An 18,121-nucleotide genomic window follows, 5' to 3' on the forward strand; every position below is an offset into this window, starting at 1 on the left:
TCTTTCCCATGGACCGAATGCATACTGACTGCAAATGAAGTCTGAAACAGAAATAAAAATTAAATAGCAATTCTCTTGCCTTGATCTTGAATTATCTGCCCTTGAAAATTGGACTTTTTAGTATTTTCAGATTTTCAAGGGCAGATAATTCAAATCAAGCTTGGGTATCTAAAAGTTTTAATACATATTTCCGTTTTAAACTGGATTCTGTCAGTACACAAAGTTTAAAGAACTTCTGCCCGTAGCAAAAGTTTTGCCCTATGTACACACAGGCAACTGTGGCATTTACCTTAACACGTGTTCAGTATACTAATATAATGCCTGTTTGCTTTTACACAACAATAAATAAAACGTTTCCTTTTTCCTGTAGCATACATCGATTGGCTGAATCGTAGATAAAAGAAGTAACTTGCTAATTCCTTAGTAGATTCTAATTCTGTTCCAGTAAAATGAAAAAAAAAAGTCTTTTATTCATGTTTCAATATCTCAGGATTCGGGTACGATAGACATGCCTTACATACTGTAATGTTCTATGGTTTTCATATAAAATTATACACATTGTCAATAAGTATCTTTAATAGTTTTTCATTAGCCATCTTTTCTGTAAAACGTTTACCATCTCTAGGTATGAAATCTATTATAGACTTTAGTATCGGATGTCTCTCCAACATGTATTTATATAATCGACCTACATAATATTATAGTTTTACCGAATGTACCGTTACCTTTTTAGAGCCACTAGGTAAATGATAGGTAAAACTACCAAAATTCACGTTGGTTATAATTTATTTGTACATGTTTTTGTAAATAGGAAAGATTACCTGATGGGTATTCAATTTCTTCAGCAACACATTATCTTTAAATGGAAATATACATTATTATTAGATGATACATTTGGGACATACCAGTGAGATGTTAAAATAGCTGCAGACAAGGGTACACTCTTGGAATGGTACATTTTTGTACTAGAATAGTTAAATGGTGGTAGCTGGGGTTTAAACCGGTAAAATCTATGACCAGATCGTCGAGATAAAATAGCGTGGAGTAATAAATAGCGAAATGGGAAGATCGAGCATATCAGGAATATGGTAGCTGTAACATTTTATGAGAAACCATCAACCACAAGGGCACCAGTATTTACCAAAATAAATGTCGCATGAAACGACGTATGAACTTTGCCTTGTCACTAAGTTCTAGGGCTCGATAGAGTCAGATAGGAAACCTTGTATCCGTGGGGACCTTAAAGTTACCCGCCATAACTTACCTATAAAGAGTCAAGTAACAAGTTGTTCGGTAGCAAGTTGTTCACAGCCTGAATATTGTGAAAGATGACGATTGAGAAATATGGTGAACTGCTTCATGGTAATCTTGGTCAGGATGACGTAAAATTCCTCGTGCTTTCTTCGCTACAAACTGGACCGCGTTGTACGTGCACTTGGCGTTGTATCATGAATAAAAACCAACAATCTTTTTCGCTAAAAAGAAACAACATAAAATCTTCATCATCTTTTACAATATCCAGGTTGTTGTACACCTTGCTGCCGATACTTTCTTTATATATCTTTTATAATTAAAAAGAGCCAAAAATGATATCACTAATTTTTCAGTGGGCTTTAACACAAATTTATGCAAAAGATACAAAGACATATTGCTGAGTATCAGCTTTTTTATATCGTTGTTGTCGTATATACTAGTATCGTTATATTGTTGACGTCGTATATACTAGTATCGTTATATCGTTGTTGTCGTATGTACTAGTATCGTTATATCGTTGATGTCGTATGTACTAGTATCGTTATATCGCTGTTGTCGTATGTACTAGTAACGTTATATCGTTGTTGTCGTATGTACTAGTATCGTCATATCGTTGATGTCGTATGAACTAGTAACGTTATATCGCTGTTGTCGTATGTACTAGTAACGTGATATCGTTGATGTCGTATATGCTAGTATCGTTATATCGGTTATTGTCGTATGGACTAGTAACGTTATATCGTTGATGTCGTATATACTAGTATCGTTATATCGTTGTTGTCGTATGTACTAGTATCGTTATATCGTTGTTGTCGTTTGTACTAGTAACGTTATATCGTTGTTGTCGTATGTCCTAGTATCGTTATATCGTTGTTGTCGTTTGTACTAGTAACGTTATATCGTTGTTGTCGTTTGGACTAGTAACGTTATATCGTTGATGTCGTATGTACTAGTATCGTTATATCGTTGATGTCGTATGTACTAGTAACGTCATATCGTTGATGTCGTATGTACTAGTAACGTTATATCGTTGATGTCGTATGTACTAGTATCGTTATATCGCTGATGTCGTATATACTAGTATCGTTATATCGCTGTTGTCGTATGTACTAGTATCGTTATATCGTTGATGTCGTATGTACTAGTAACGTTATATCGTTGTTGTCGTATGTACTAGTATCGTTATATCGTTGTTGTCGTATATACTAGTATCGTTATATCGCTGTTGTCGTATGTACTAGTAACGTTATATCGTTGTTGTCGTTTGTACTAGTAACGTTATATCGTTGTTGTCGTTTGTACTAGTATCGTTATATCGCTGTTGTCGTATGTACTAGTAACGCTATATCGCTGATGTCGTATATACTAGCATCGTTATATCGTTGATGTCGTATGTACTAGTATCGTTATATCGCTGTTGTCGTATGTACTAGTATCGTTATATCGTTGATGTCGTATGTACTAGTAACGTTAGATCGTTGTTGTCGTATATACTAGTAACGTTATATCGCTGTTGTCGTATGTACTAGTATCGTTATATCGTTGATGTCGTATGTACTAGTAACGTTAGATCGTTGTTGTCGTATATACTAGTAACGTTATATCGTTGTTGTCGTATGTACTAGTAACGTTATATCGCTGTTGTCGTATGTACTAGTATCGTTATATCGTTGATGTCGTATATACTAGTAACGTTAGATCGTTGTTGTCGTATATACTAGTAACGTTATATCGTTGTTGTCGTATGTACTAGTAACGTTATATCGCTGTTGTCGTATATACTAGTAACGTTATATCGTTGTTGTCGTATGTACTAGTAACGTTATATCGTTGTTGTCGTATATACTAGTAACGTTATATCGTTGTTGTCGTATGTACTAGTAACGTTATATCGTTGTTGTCGTATGTACTAGTAACGTTATATCGTTGTTGTCGTATGTACTAGTAACGTTATATCATTGTTGTCGTTTGGACTAGTAACGTTATATCGTTGTTGTCGTATGTACTAGTATCGTTATATCGTTGTTGTCGTATGTACTAGTATCGTTATATCGTTGTTGTCGTATGTACTAGTATCGTTATATCGTTGTTGTCGTATGTACTAGTATCGTTATATCGTTGTTGTCGTATGTACTAGTAACGTTATATCGTTGTTGTCGTATGTACTAGTAACGTTATATCGTTGATGTCGTATGTACTAGTATCGTTATATCGTTGTTGTCGTATATACTAGTATCGTTATATCATTGTGGTCGTATGTACTAGTAACGTTATATCGTTGTTGTCGTATGTACTAGTAACGTTATATCGTTGTTGTCGTATGTACTAGTAACGTTATATCATTGTTGTCGTTTGGACTAGTAACGTTAGATCGTTGTTGTCGTATGTACTAGTATCGTTATATCGTTGATGTCGTATGTACTAGTATCGTTATATCGTTGTTGTCGTATGTACTAGTAACGTTATATCATTGTTGTCGTTTGGACTAGTAACGTTATGTCGTTGTTGTCGTATGTACTAGTATCGTTATATCGTTGTTGTCGTATGTACTAGTATCGTTATATCGTTGTTGTCGTATGTACTAGTAACGTTATATCGTTGTTGTCGTATGTACTAGTAACGTTATATCGTTGATGTCGTATGTACTAGTATCGTTATATCGTTGATGTCGTATGTACTAGTATCGTTATATCCTTGTTGTCGTATATACTAGTATCGTTGTATCGTTGTTGTCGTATGTACTAGTATCGTTATATCGTTGTTGTCGTATGTACTAGTATCGTTATATCGTTGTTGTCGTATGTACTAGTAACGTTATATCGTTGTTGTCGTATGTACTAGTAACGTTATATCGTTGTTGTCGTATGTACTAGTAACGTTATATCTTTGTTGTCGTATGTACTAGTAACGTTATATCATTGTTGTCGTTTGGACTAGTAACGTTATATCGTTGTTGTCGTATGTACTAGTAACGTTATATCGTTGATGTCGTATGTACTAGTATCGTTATATCGTTGTTGTCGTATGTACTAGTAACGTTATATCGTTGTTGTCGTATGTACTAGTAACGTTATATCGTTGTTGTCGTATGTACTAGTAACGTTATATCGTTGTTGTCGTATGTACTAGTAACGTTATATCGTTGATGTCGTATATACTAGTAACGTTATATCGCTGTTGTCGTATGTACTAGTGACGTTATATCGCTGTTGTCGTATGTACTAGTAACGTTATATCGTTGATGTCGTATATACTAGTATCGTTATATCGTTGTTGTCGTTTGTACTAGTAACGTTATATCGTTGTTGTCGTATGTACTAGTAACGTTATATCGTTGTTGTCGTATATACTAGTAACGTCATATCGTTGTTGTCGTATATACTAGTAACGTTATATCGTTGTTGTCGTATGTACTAGTAACGTTATATCGTTGTTGTCGTATATACTAGTAACGTCATATCGTTGTTGTCGTATATACTAGTAACGTCATATCGTTGTTGTCGTATATACTAGTAACGTTATATCGTTGTTGTCGTATGTACTAGTATCGTTATATCGTTGTTGTCGTATATACTAGTAATGTCATATCGTTGTTGTCGTATATACTAGTATCGTTATATCGTTGTTGTCGTATATACTAGTAACGTTATATCATTGTTGTCGTATGTACTAGTAACGTTATATCGTTGTTGTCGTATATACTAATAACGTTATATCGTTGTTGTCGTATGTACTAGTATCGTTATATCGTTGATGTCGTATATACTAGTAACGTTATATCGTTGTTGTCGTATGTACTAGTATCGTTATATCGTTGATGTCGTATATACTAGTAACGTTATATCGCTGTTGTCGTATGTACTAGTATCGTTATATCGCTGATGTCGTATATACTAGTATCGTTATATCGCTGTTGTCGTATATACTAGTAACGTTATATCGTTTATGTCGTATGTACTAGTATCGTTATATCGCTGATGTCGTATGAACTAGTAACGTTATATCGTTGATGTCGTATGTACTAGTAACGTCATATCGCTGTTGTCGTATATACTAGTAACGTTATATCGTTGTTGTCGTATGTACTAGTATCGTTATATCGCTGTTGTCGTATGTACTAGTATCGTTATATCGCTGTTGTCGTATGTACTAGTAACGTTATATCGTTGATGTCGTATGTACTAGTAACGTTATATCGTTGTTGTCGTATGTACTAGTATCGTTATATCGCTGTTGTCGTATGTACTAGTATCGTTATATCGCTGTTGTCGTATGTACTAGTAACGTTATATCGTTGATGTCGTATGTACTAGTAACGTTATATCGTTGTTGTCGTATGTACTAGTATCGTTATATCGTTGTTGTCGTATATACTAGTAACGTTATATCGCTGATGTCGTATATACTAGTAACGTTATATCGCTGATGTCGTATATACTAGTATCGTTATATCGCTGTTGTCGTATGTACTAGTATCGTTATATCGCTGTTGTCGTATATACTAGTAACGTTATATCGCTGATGTCGTATATACTAGTATCGTTATATCGTTGATGTCGTATATACTAGTAACGTTATATCGTTGTTGTCGTATGTACTAGTAACGTTATATCGTTGATGTCGTATATACTAGTATTGTTATATCGTTGATGTCGTATATACTAGTATCGTTATATCGCTGATGTCGTATATACTAGTATCGTTATATCGTTGATGTCGTATATACTAGTATCGTTATATCGCTGATGTCGTGTATACTAGTATCGTTATATCGTTGATGTCGTATATACTAGTATCGTTATATCACTGATGTCGTATATTTCAGTCTCGTTATATCGTTGAGGTCGTATATTCCAGTATCGTTATATCGCTGATGTCGCATATACTAGTATCGTTATAACGCTGATATCGTATATACTAGTATCGTTGATGTCGTATATGCTAATATCATTATCGTATATACTTGTATCGCTATATAGCTGATGTCGTATATTCTTGTATCGTTATATCGCTGATGTCGTATATACTAGTATCTTTATATCACTGATGACGTATATACTAGTATAACTGTAAATACTAGTATCGTTATATCGTTGATGTCGTATGTACTTGTATTGTTATATCGCTGATGTCGTATAAACTAGTATCTTTATATCGTTTATGTCGTATATACAAGTATCGTTATATCGTTGATGTTTCTATATACTAATACCGTTATATCGGTGATGTCGTATATACTAGTATCGTTATATCGCTGATGTCGTATAAACTAGTATCGTGATATCGCTGATGTCATAATAACAAATATTAACTCAAAATTAGAGAAAAATATATGGTGTTGAAAATCATGAAATTTTCAGTTTGACTTCTTTTTTCAGCCACCTGGACATTTTATTAAGAGGCTGATATGAGTAAATTTCATGGATTATCATACACTTTCAACTTGCCGTAAATTATAACAGAAAGGTCAAACCTGTAGTAATAGATATATCATCAATTTAAAACACCAGTCAAACTACATTTGAAAATCAGGGTCTACTCATTTGAAGTGCTTCCATATGTATCCAGCTAATAAGGGTAACAAATATTACAAGCAAAATGAGGAAGATCGATCAAATTGAGTGTTGGTAAAGTAACAGGATAAACTCATATGTACTCGAAATGGAACTCGTTCTAAGTCCGTGCTCTTTCAAGATGAGATGGAATAAAGTATACAGTAAATAAAAAACAATAAAAAGAACAAGAGGAATTGTGAATATTTTATTTCACATTAAACCCTACTTCAGCTCCACTTGAGTTTATTGATACGATTCAAGAAAGGTTTTTCCCCTGGAGGTTATTAACAACGATCCTTTAAGCTCCAAGTAATGTTTTGGTAAGTGGGTCATGAATTGCCTGTATGTGAAAATGATACCATTTTTTCAACTTGAAGTTTTAATTTATCAAACATTATAAATAACATAACGTTTAATTGTATTGAAGTTTTGAAATTCTTTGTTGATATTCTTTTATATTTTATGGTGCAGCTACAGATAGGAAGTTCTTACTGACAGCAGCGAGAATTCCGTTGAGATTTGAATCACATGTCTGTCAGGTAGTATACTTAGATGAAAAATCAAGAAGTAGTGAGATTCTCTGGGGGCGACAATAGGTAGACGCCATATTTAGTTGCTTTGAATGAAAACTAAATTATACCTAAAACAATTCACAGTAGTTTACAAACTACATGATCACGGAATGAAATAGTGTCATGATAAAAAGCTCCAAAAACATTATGAGCACATAAGTTACAATAAAAAAGTGCTACCCTGATCCAAATAAGATATTGTATTCCGGTTTCAGTGCTTCGTTCTGATACATTACTCCATGGTGCAGTGGTTTCAGGCACATTGATACATAACTCTATGGTGCAGTGGTTTAAGGCACTTTGATACATTATTCCACGGTGCAGTGGTTTAAGGCATTTTGATACAATACTCCGTTGTGCAGTGGTTTAAATGATGCAATGGTTTAAGGCACTTCGATACATTACTCCATGGTGCAGTGGTTTAGGGCACATTGATGCATTACTCCATGGTGCAGTGGTTTAAATGGTGCAGTGGTTTAAGGCATTTTGATACATTATTCCATGGTGCAGTAGTTTAAGGCACATTGATACATTACTCCATGGTGCAGTGGTTTAAGGCACTTTGATACATAACTCCATGGTGCAGTGGTTTAAGGCACATTGATGCATTACTCCATGCATGGTGCAATGGTTTAAATGGTGCAGTGGTTTTAGGCACATTGATACATTACTCTATCGTGCAGTGGTTTCCGTTTTGCAGTGGTTTAAGGCATTTTGATACATTATTCCATGGTGCAGTGGTTTATGGCACTTTGATACATTACTCCGTTGTGCAGTGGTTTAAATGATGCAATGGTTTAAGGCACATAGACACATTACTCCATGGTGCAGTGGTTTAAGGCACATCGATACATTACTCCATGGTGCAGTGGGTGGTTTAAGACACATAGATACATTACTCCATGGTGCAGTGGTGGTTTAATTAAGCCATTTTGATACATTATTCCATGGTGCAGTGGTTTAAGGCACATTGATACATTACTCTATGGTGCAGTGGTATAAATGGTGCCGTGGTTTAAGGCACTTGATACATTACTCCATGGTCAGTGGTTTCAGGCACATTGATACATTACTCCGTGGTGCAGTGGTTTTCAAAGGCACTTGATACATTACTCCATGGTGCAGTGGTTTCAGGCACATTGATACGTTACTCTATGGTACAGTGGTTTAAATGGTGCAGTGGTTTCAGGCACTTTGATACATTACTCCATGGTGCAGTGGTTTAATGCAATTTGATACATTATTCCATGGTGCAGTGGTTTAAGGCACTTTGATACATAACTCCGTTGTGCAGTGGTTTAAATGATGCAATGGTGTAAGGCACATAGATACGTTACTCCATGGTGCAGTGTTTTAAGGCACTTTGATACATTACTCCATGGTGCAGTGGTTTAAGGCACTTTGATACATTACTCCATGGTGCAGTGGTTTAAGGCAATTTGATACATTACTCCGTTGTGCAGTGGTTTAAATGATGCAATGGTTTAAGGCGCATAGATACATTACTCCATGGTGCAGTGTTTTAAGGCACATAGATACATTACTCCATTGTGCAGTGGTTTCAGGCACATTGATACGTTACTCCATGATACAGTGGTTTAAATGGTGCAGTGGTTTCAGGCACTTTGATACATTATTCCATGGTGCAGTGGTTTAAGGCACATTGTTTCATTACTCTATGGTGCAGTGGTATAAATGGTGCCGTGGTTTAAGGCACTTGATACATTACTCCATGGTCAGTGGTTTCAGGCACATTGATACATTGATACATTACTCCGTGGTGCAGTGGTTTTCAAAGGCACTTGATACATTACTCCATGGTGCAGTGGTTTCAGGCACATTGATACGTTACTCTATGGTACAGTGGTTTAAATGGTGCAGTGGTTTCAGGCACTTTGATACATTACTCCATGGTGCAGTGGTTTAATGCAATTTGATACATTATTCCATGGTGCAGTGGTTTAAGGCACTTTGATACATAACTCCGTTGTGCAGTGGTTTAAATGATGCAATGGTGTAAGGCACATAGATACGTTACTCCATGGTGCAGTGTTTTAAGGCACTTTGATACATTACTCCATGGTGCAGTGGTTTAAGGCATTTTGATACATTACTCCATGGTACAGTGGTTTAAGGCAATTTGATACATTACTCCGTTGTGCAGTGGTTTAAATGATGCAATGGTTTAAGGCGCATAGATACATTACTCCATGGTGCAGTGTTTAAAGGCACATAGATACATTACTCCATTGTGCAGTGGTTTCAGGCACATTGATACGTTACTCCATGATACAGTGGTTTAAATGGTGCAGTGGTTTCAGGCACTTTGATACATTATTCCATGGTGCAGTGGTTTAAGGCACCTTGTTTCATTACTCCGTGGTGCAGTGGTTTAAGGCACTTTGATACATTACTCCATGGCGCAGTGGTTTCAGGCACATTGATACATTATTCCATGGTGCAGTGGTTTAAATGGTGCAATGGTTTAAGGCATTTTGATACATTATTCAATGGATCAGTGGTTTAAGGCACTTTGATACATTACTCCGTGGTGCAGTGGTTTAAGACACTAAGATACATTACTCCATTGTGCAATGGTTTCAGGCACATTGATACGTTACTCCATGATACAGTGGTTAAAATGGTGCAGTGGTTTCAGGCACTTTGATACATAACTCCATGGTGCAGTGGTTTAAGACATCTTGATACATTACTCCATTGTGCAGTGGTTTCCGTGGTGCAGTGGTTTAAGGCACTTCGATACATTACTCCATGGTGCAGTGGTTAAAGGCACTTTGATACATAACTCCATGGTGCAATGGTTTAAAGCACTTTGATACATTACTCCATGGTGCAGTGGTTTAAGGCACTTTCTTGAATGAAGGGCATCGTTTCAAACCTCAGCGTTGGTGATTTTTGTGACTTTCAGTACCGTTTGATCAAAGTCACCGTATCTAAATCTTGGGGTACTCTAAAACCATTGGTCTATTTGCATGAAATTGGTACTTTTTGGTTAAAATATTGCCTAGGCCTTTCTGTTTTTGAAATATGTAAGAAATATATAGCCTCGACACTTTATAAACTTAGGAACCATCATTCGGCCAAGAACGAGTTTTGCTTATGATTCTTAGAAAATTAGTATTTTTTGATATTTTTTGTGTGATTCAAATTTTCTATAACAATACAAAGCCATAGCTTTGAAACTTTGTGCAAATATATTAGGTGAGTAAAGCAGTTAAAAAGTCATACACCTCCCATGAATGTATTATACTTTAAAAACATTGGTGAAATAGTCTGCAGTTTAAAAACAACTTGTTTTGGTCAAATATGGACTGAGCAAAGTCTAGCAAAGTGTATTCCAGAACGACAGAAGAAACATATGGTTGCTGAGATTTTAGTTTAAGTAGGGGGATAATTCAAGTAACAAAAGGGAGAAAATTCTATCAAATATGAAACTTAGTTCGTACTATAGAAATTATGGAAAGGACGAGTAGAGCCTCATTCAGTTTTGATGTGTTGTTACCGAGGTGCTAACTCACTGAAATTCACTTACATTTTCGTAATATTAAATTAAAAGGGGTATAATTTCAGCAAACTGATAACAAGAGCGATCGAGCCTATAGGGAAGGGACATGCGAAGTTTCATGCAGTTGTGGTCTATAGTAACCGAGAAACTATTTTCAAACTCGCGAAGTGACAAAACGGAACATAATTTCATCCAAGTGATAGTAAGATTTACGTAAACTATGTAAATCACTTTGTATTAACATACCGTGGTGCCGGGTTTGAAATCTTGGATTGACTGCACTTTCCTCAATTATGTGTATAATTTGACCTAGCGACCTGTTAAAGACCGAAGATGATCCACCTTGGAACTTAAACTTAAACATGGGCCGGTGGTCTAGTGGTAACACACTTGACTGTCAATCCAGAGGTCCGGGGTTCGAATCTCGGTCCAGGCACCCGAAATTTCTGGGATGCTCTTGAGTGTCTCCCACCTAACTTAGAGGCATGTACTGGTTCTTCCCAGGAAAGACGGCTTCGCGTGTATCGGTGCTATACCCCGGGCACATTAAAGAGCCAGACTGTCTATTCGCAAAGAGCTAGGCTAAGTTAGCTGGACAGGCCTGTATCTAAAAAGGATTTCTCTCCATCTGTTCTGGGTGCTTTATCTCACTCTGTCCCTCTGGTCAGATTGCTCTGTGTCTGTACTAGTAGAGGATGAATTTCGCACCCTGTGTGGCTGCGTTTGTGCTATGTAAAGCGCCTTTGAATGTGTTTATCATGAAAAGGGCGCTATATAAATCTGGTATAATTATAATAATAATAACTAGCCTTTATAACGAAAACAATTCTGACCAAGTTTAATAAAGATTATGTAGAAAATTGACCTAGCGTTTTCAAGGTTTTTTGTGCTTTTACCTACTGGCCTACTTTTTTCTATCCCAGATGACATAGTTTCAATCTTGGCCCAGATTTCATGAAGACAAACACTCTGACTAGACTTCAAAATAATAGGTAAAAATATGGCCTCTGGCCTAAGCGAGAACATTTGTACCAGTATCAAAATCCCTCGATGGATGACAAATATGGGACGGACTGACGGACCGACGATGCACAAATCCACTGTCTCCAAAACTGGTTTACAGCTTGCTTGACAAGCGTTGGTTATAACTGAAATGATCTTTTAATATATGGTTTAGGACAAAACAATTATATCAACTTTGAAATCCATTGAGAATTTTCAAAGATAAATAGAGAACGGCAATGTGAAGAATATTCGACTTTAATCAAAATTCTGGAAGCCGATATCGGCGATGGAGTTGGTAAAAACTTCGTATATTCAAGTGAAAATCAGGACAAGGAACAGAAACATTTTTCGCCAACACTGACAATATAAATCAGAATCTTTGAGATCTACTCAAAAGTCCACAGACATCCTATTTCTCAATTACCCTAGTCTGACAAGCAATTTCTTCAGTATATAATGTAAAAGAACACAAATATGTAAACACGATCATAAACGTTTAATCTCTGGATTCAAACACAATTAAAAGAGAACTGATGCATACAATGCAGTATAAAAATAGAATGTGTAAAATGTGTTTATATAAGAGAATTTGCAAGATGCAAACTGGCATGAACTGTGACCGATTGTCTGTATAAATTGCTATTTGTAAACGACAGCATTACTGTAAAATGTCTTGATTAAGTTTCTATTTAGATGACAATTATTCCGTGTAGTCTGAATTGTACAAACACTTTGCTTATCTACAAACATTGCTGGATATTAAAAATTACATTATACAATTATAAATATATAATTTAAAAATATCACAAAACATAGATAAGTGAACCCTGAGATTATCACCAGAATTATAAAAAAGTACATTCAAATGTGTCAGTACTACATAATCAAATGGCAATGCTGGTTATACAATTAACGACTTTTAAACGACAAGCGGAACATCTAAAATACTTATTTCATTATTATTAGTTTATTTAACATTGCTCTGTACAATACGGAGATATATTTGGACGAGAATCCAGCTGAAAAAAACATATTGGACGAGCCGCTAGGTGAGTCCAATATGCTTTTCCCAGCTGGGTATGAGTCCAAATATATCCCGTATTGTACAGTTCAATGTTAAATAACCTTTTTATTCTAGATCTATTTTATTTTAGTTTAAATTAAAAATGATTCACTGAATATTGTATTTCTGCCTTCCTCATTTCAATACGCATAATCTAACTCTGCACACAAGGCGCCTACTTCACCCGATTTACATTCGGAACATTTTCACGCGTTTCGGGCTTTATCGTTTAACATGGGACTTTTTGATCCGTCCAAATACAGAAAAAATACAGGTTTTTTGTACGCAGTTGCGTCCAATAAGGTAATATATTGTACGGCCACGTGTTGCAAATGAACGTTCACGATTGGATAGATAAAATAGATATAGAATAATAACATATATTCATCACAATACAAACTGTTAGATGTAGAAATATAAAATGAGCTGTCGAAGGACAGCAACGCTCGACTGTTCAACAGCCTTGTTAATTGAATGAATATAAAAATCGAAGGAGCATAATTTTGTTAAATTGCAAACAGGGTTATGGGACCTGTGTACTTCATATCAGTTCATGACAGTGGATAAAAGTGTGAAGTTTCAATCCCATCCCATTAGTGGGTACTGAGATATCAGCTTACGTATAACGACACAACTGTCAAATAGACTAGTAAATCAATTTAAATCTTTTGCAGTTTATTGTAATCAAGTTCTTGAAACTTAAGATCTGAACAGACAATTACATTGATTTTACTTCCTTTTCATAAACATAAAATGATACTAATTAAAGTTACTTTGTTCGAAGTAAGTAACCGTTGCAAATTACAGAATCACAACATGCAATACAGAATCATTGTACGAATACGCATTTGTTCTTGGGCCTTTTTAAACTACACGCAACATGTATTAAAATCATAGGTACCAAGGCTTGATCTTGAATTATCTGCCCTTGAAAATCTGAAAATACTAAAAGATCCAATTTTCAAGGGCAGATAATTCAACATCATGGAAAGAGAACTGTGCCTTTTAATTTTTATTTTTGTTTCAGACTTCAGTTGCAGTCAGTATACAAGGTTTAAAGAAATTTGGTCCATGAGAAAGACCAGGACTTTGTGGTATCATTTTGTCATGTTCACAGTTAAGAACATTTGCAACAGTCTTTAACTGACATGGGGCAAAAATTTTCATACAGAAAGAATTTCTTCTTTAATTCTTTTTTACTGACAGAGAATCAAATCAAAGACAGAAATATGAAATAAAACAAACCATAGGAACTCGGCCTTGGTCATGAATTATCTGCCCTTGAAAGTCGGAAAATACTGAAAAAAATCTACTTTCAAGGGCAGATAATTCAAGATCAAGTCTGGGTACCTATGATTTTGATACATATTTCCGTAATAAACCTGATTCTCAGTCAGTACACAAAGTTTAAAGAAATTCTGCAAGTAGCATTTTTTTGCCCTATATACATATAGGCAACTGTGGCATTTACCCTTAACTGGGTGGTGTTTGATACTGTCGCTTTACAGCCACCGTTCGTTAAGAATTAAAATCAATGCAATCAGTAGAACTATAATGTAAGAAAAATTTGGAAATTTTGAAAAGAAGAGGTCGTTCATGGTTGTAATTAGCTTTAAAATTTAATTACATTTAATTTTTGAAAATGCTCGCTGTGAAATTTGTAAGACGTGTACAGCACGAGTTACACGAGCATAGGTGAAGAACGTTGCGTTCAAGTCTGCCAAAAAGAATCCATCGTCTTGATTACATAAAAAATAATCAGTGAATATCAAATATTTAAGTATTTGAGCACAAGCTTAAAGAATGAAATAATTGCGATATATGATTTTTTAAAGCCCTTGCGAGTATAAATATGCACATTTTGACTTGAAAGTCCAAAATCACATTTCCGTAGTGTATCCCATATATTAAAAAATGCCATTAATACAAAAATTCCACAACAGTACGACACAAGCTTTTCGGCAATAGGATATGTGCCTATCATGAAAGTTCATTCAGTTCAGCATACTGAACGTCCGTTCCACCCGTTAGCTGAAATCAAGCAAAAAAACGTGCTTAAAACACAACAGAAGTCCAGTGGACAGTCAGTGATGAACAACCTGGCTCACAATTGGAGATATGATAAAACACTTGAATATTTCCAAAATCATGGCACTAATCTAGTAGGTCATCATTGTCATTTGTTCCTACATTCACCAGCTTGTCTGTGATTGGATCTATGACAGCCCCTGCAGTCAGCTGCCGTAACACTAGGCGTTTATACACACCGTTTCTCTCTAACAATTCCTCATGTGTACCCTGTTCTGCTATTTCACCTTTGTCTATGACAACAACCTGAAATGTAAAACTCGTTTTCAAAGGATTATAGATCAGATATCTCATTAAATACTACAATGTTGTCAAAGCTTTACAGATATTTAAAATTGAACGAGTTGCATGTCATGACAATTTAAGCTCAACTAAATTAAAAATTATTCAATACCATACCATGAATAGTATAATCCAAAACAAAATTTATTGATATTTCAACAGCATACATACTTTAGAAGCATTTCTAACTGTAGACAGTCTGTGAGCTATAATAACAACTGTTCGACCCTTCATTGCCCTATCTATAGCTTCTTGTACTAGATGCTCAGACTCTGCGTCTAGTGCACTGGTCGCCTGCAATTTATAAATATTTGTCTCTCTTTGTCTTATATTGTCTATCGTTTTACACATATAATTAATATCTTCAGTTTTGTTAACGAGGATTTAGTTATCAGCTGTAAATCAAAAAGAGTTGCACACTTTGAATCTAAATACTTCACCAAGCTTAAAGTCATAAGCATGGAATAAATATTTTAACATTCTAGAATAGTTCCAGGACATTTTTTGTATGGTTTAACGTCACACCGACACAACTATAGGTCATATGCGAATTTTCTTGCTTTCTGATGGTGGAGGAAGACACCAGGTGCCCCTCCGGACATTATTTCGTCGCGGGCGGGCACCTAGGTAGGACCATCGACCTTCCGTAAGCCTGCTTGGTGGCTTTCTCACATTCTACGCCCCAAAAGGGGATTGATTCCACATTGGTGAGAGAAAAGTGATTTGAAGCACGAGTTACACTGATTGCATGGACCTTAACCACTCGATAACGGAGGCCCAAGTTCCATAAAATTGATCGGAAGTCAAAATTAAAACACCGCTACTATCTAGTTTATTACTTTATACTGTTCTTCAATTATATTCTATATACCTCATCAAGTAGAAGTATTTTTGGATCCATGATTAATGCTCTGGCAATTGCCACTCTTTGTTTCTGACCTCCTGAAAGGCGTATACCGCGCTCACCAACCAGAGTATCATACCCATCTTCAAATGTTGTAATAAACTCATGAGCATTCGCTTCCTTGGCCACAGCCATCACCTGCATAGTTAGTTAAAACTTAAGTATAGCAATCTTAATTGTAAGAGATCAAATATAGCACTTTTCAAACACTTGTATATATTGTACATGAAACAGACTTATGAGCGCACGAATACCAAAGAAAGAAAAGAAAATCAGTAGTACACGTGTGATCTAGATATTACATGTCAAAGTCGTAAGTTCACTAATAAGCATGAACTTTTGAACAAGATATACTTTTATTAAAATTTGTACTTTCTATCATCTGAGCTACTGCGTTACACTGTTAAAAAAAATCTGAAAAGTAGATCCATTGGAAGCACCGAGAACAAGGCAATCAGTGAAAATTGCAGACTCGGTTTGACTGAGTCTGTTCATGAGCAGTAATTGAAAATGCAACACTGCCCACGCCCCCTAGCACCGGCTTATGCAGTATTCAGTCTTCAAATCTGAATGAGTTGAAATCAACAAGCTCACCTCATCAAGAGATGCCTGCTTGCCGTAAGCAATATTCTCTTTTATAGAGCAGGCAAACAAAGTCGGCTCCTGGCTCACCATCGATATCTTCTGCCGAATCCACTCTGGATCAAGTTCACGTAGATCAACACCACCTACAAAAAACACAACGTGCAAAATTGCTTTAAAGTGACTTACAAGTCTTTAATCAAAGTTAATGCTGGAGGACGAGTGATTTCAGTTTAAACTGTAACCGAGACTGTACATATCGCCCTGGAACAGAACTCAACAACCCAACACTCCGTAATCTGATAGATCTGCGCATCCCTGTTGGGATAAGAGTTTTTAGTTGTAGTTAAATACTTTTTTTATATTCTCATCTACTTTTCCTTCCCAAGATGGTCCATCACTGACTTCATGTCATTTCAACCAAATAGTTCGCCCGCTCGCGTAGCTCAGTAGGGACAGCGCCCATCTAGGGATCGCGGGGTCGAGAGTTCGATTGTTGCATGTTCTCTGTGACGATCTGATAAGATATTTTGTCTGAAATCATTCGTCCTCCACCTCTGATTTATGTGGGGAAGTTGGCATATATTTGCGAAGAACAGGTTTGTACTGGTACAGAATCCATGAACACTGTTCAGGTAAACTGCCCTCCGTTACATATCTGCAATACGGTATATAACCCCAAACACATAAACATACTAAATATTTCCACAGATAGCAATAACTAACATTACGACGAAATAATGGATCATTAGTAATGAAATGACATCAACCGAATCATGCCTTAGAAGGCTAAAATTACATCATGGTGAAATGACGTAAACCAAATTGTACCTAGGATGGGCCATAACTGGTATAGAGATAAAATGAGTGAAGTCAAGTTACTCCTTGGATTGGCCAAACTCTGTATACATGTTGTTAAACTCAAACAATTCACAACGACTAGTACGTTAACAAGATTGTACAGTAAATATTATATACCTATGAACAGAATTGAAATCAGTATTTTTCTGAATGTTGCTTAAAACGTATAAAGCATACGATAAATATAATAGATACGCCATACCTAATGATATACATCCCACATCTGGATCATAGAACCGCTCTATAAGATTAACGAGTGTCGATTTACCTCCCCCAGAGGGGCCTACCAGAGCCACCATCTGTCCTGGTTCTACTGTTAGTGTTAAATCCTGAAACAGATCATGGCATCTTACAACGGTATGACCTGTATTCCTGACGTATTACAATGTCAGTCTGACAATTATTTCAGCCTAATTTGTTTTGTGGGGC

The 18,121-nt window shown here is 35.9% G+C and overlaps 1 protein-coding gene across 1 annotated transcript in view; it reads right to left on the reverse strand.

The window, feature by feature from the left end:
- Positions 1 to 12,387: 12,387 nt before the first annotated feature.
- LOC123533999 (uncharacterized) overlaps positions 12,388 to 18,121 on the reverse strand; it is a 31,780-nt gene continuing 26,046 nt past the window's right edge. The window contains exons 12-16 of the mRNA XM_053520338.1: positions 17,895 to 18,021; positions 16,844 to 16,977; positions 16,217 to 16,387; positions 15,517 to 15,639; positions 12,388 to 15,309 (exon numbers count right to left, since the gene is read on the reverse strand). Coding sequence (XP_053376313.1) covers positions 15,130 to 15,309; positions 15,517 to 15,639; positions 16,217 to 16,387; positions 16,844 to 16,977; positions 17,895 to 18,021 — 735 coding nt within the window. The 3' untranslated portion in view covers positions 12,388 to 15,129. The remainder of the gene's footprint in view (positions 15,310 to 15,516; positions 15,640 to 16,216; positions 16,388 to 16,843; positions 16,978 to 17,894; positions 18,022 to 18,121) is intronic.

Source organism: Mercenaria mercenaria, chromosome 12, assembly GCF_021730395.1.
Source record: "Mercenaria mercenaria strain notata chromosome 12, MADL_Memer_1, whole genome shotgun sequence".
In the NCBI taxonomy this organism is placed as follows: domain Eukaryota; kingdom Metazoa; phylum Mollusca; class Bivalvia; order Venerida; family Veneridae; genus Mercenaria; species Mercenaria mercenaria.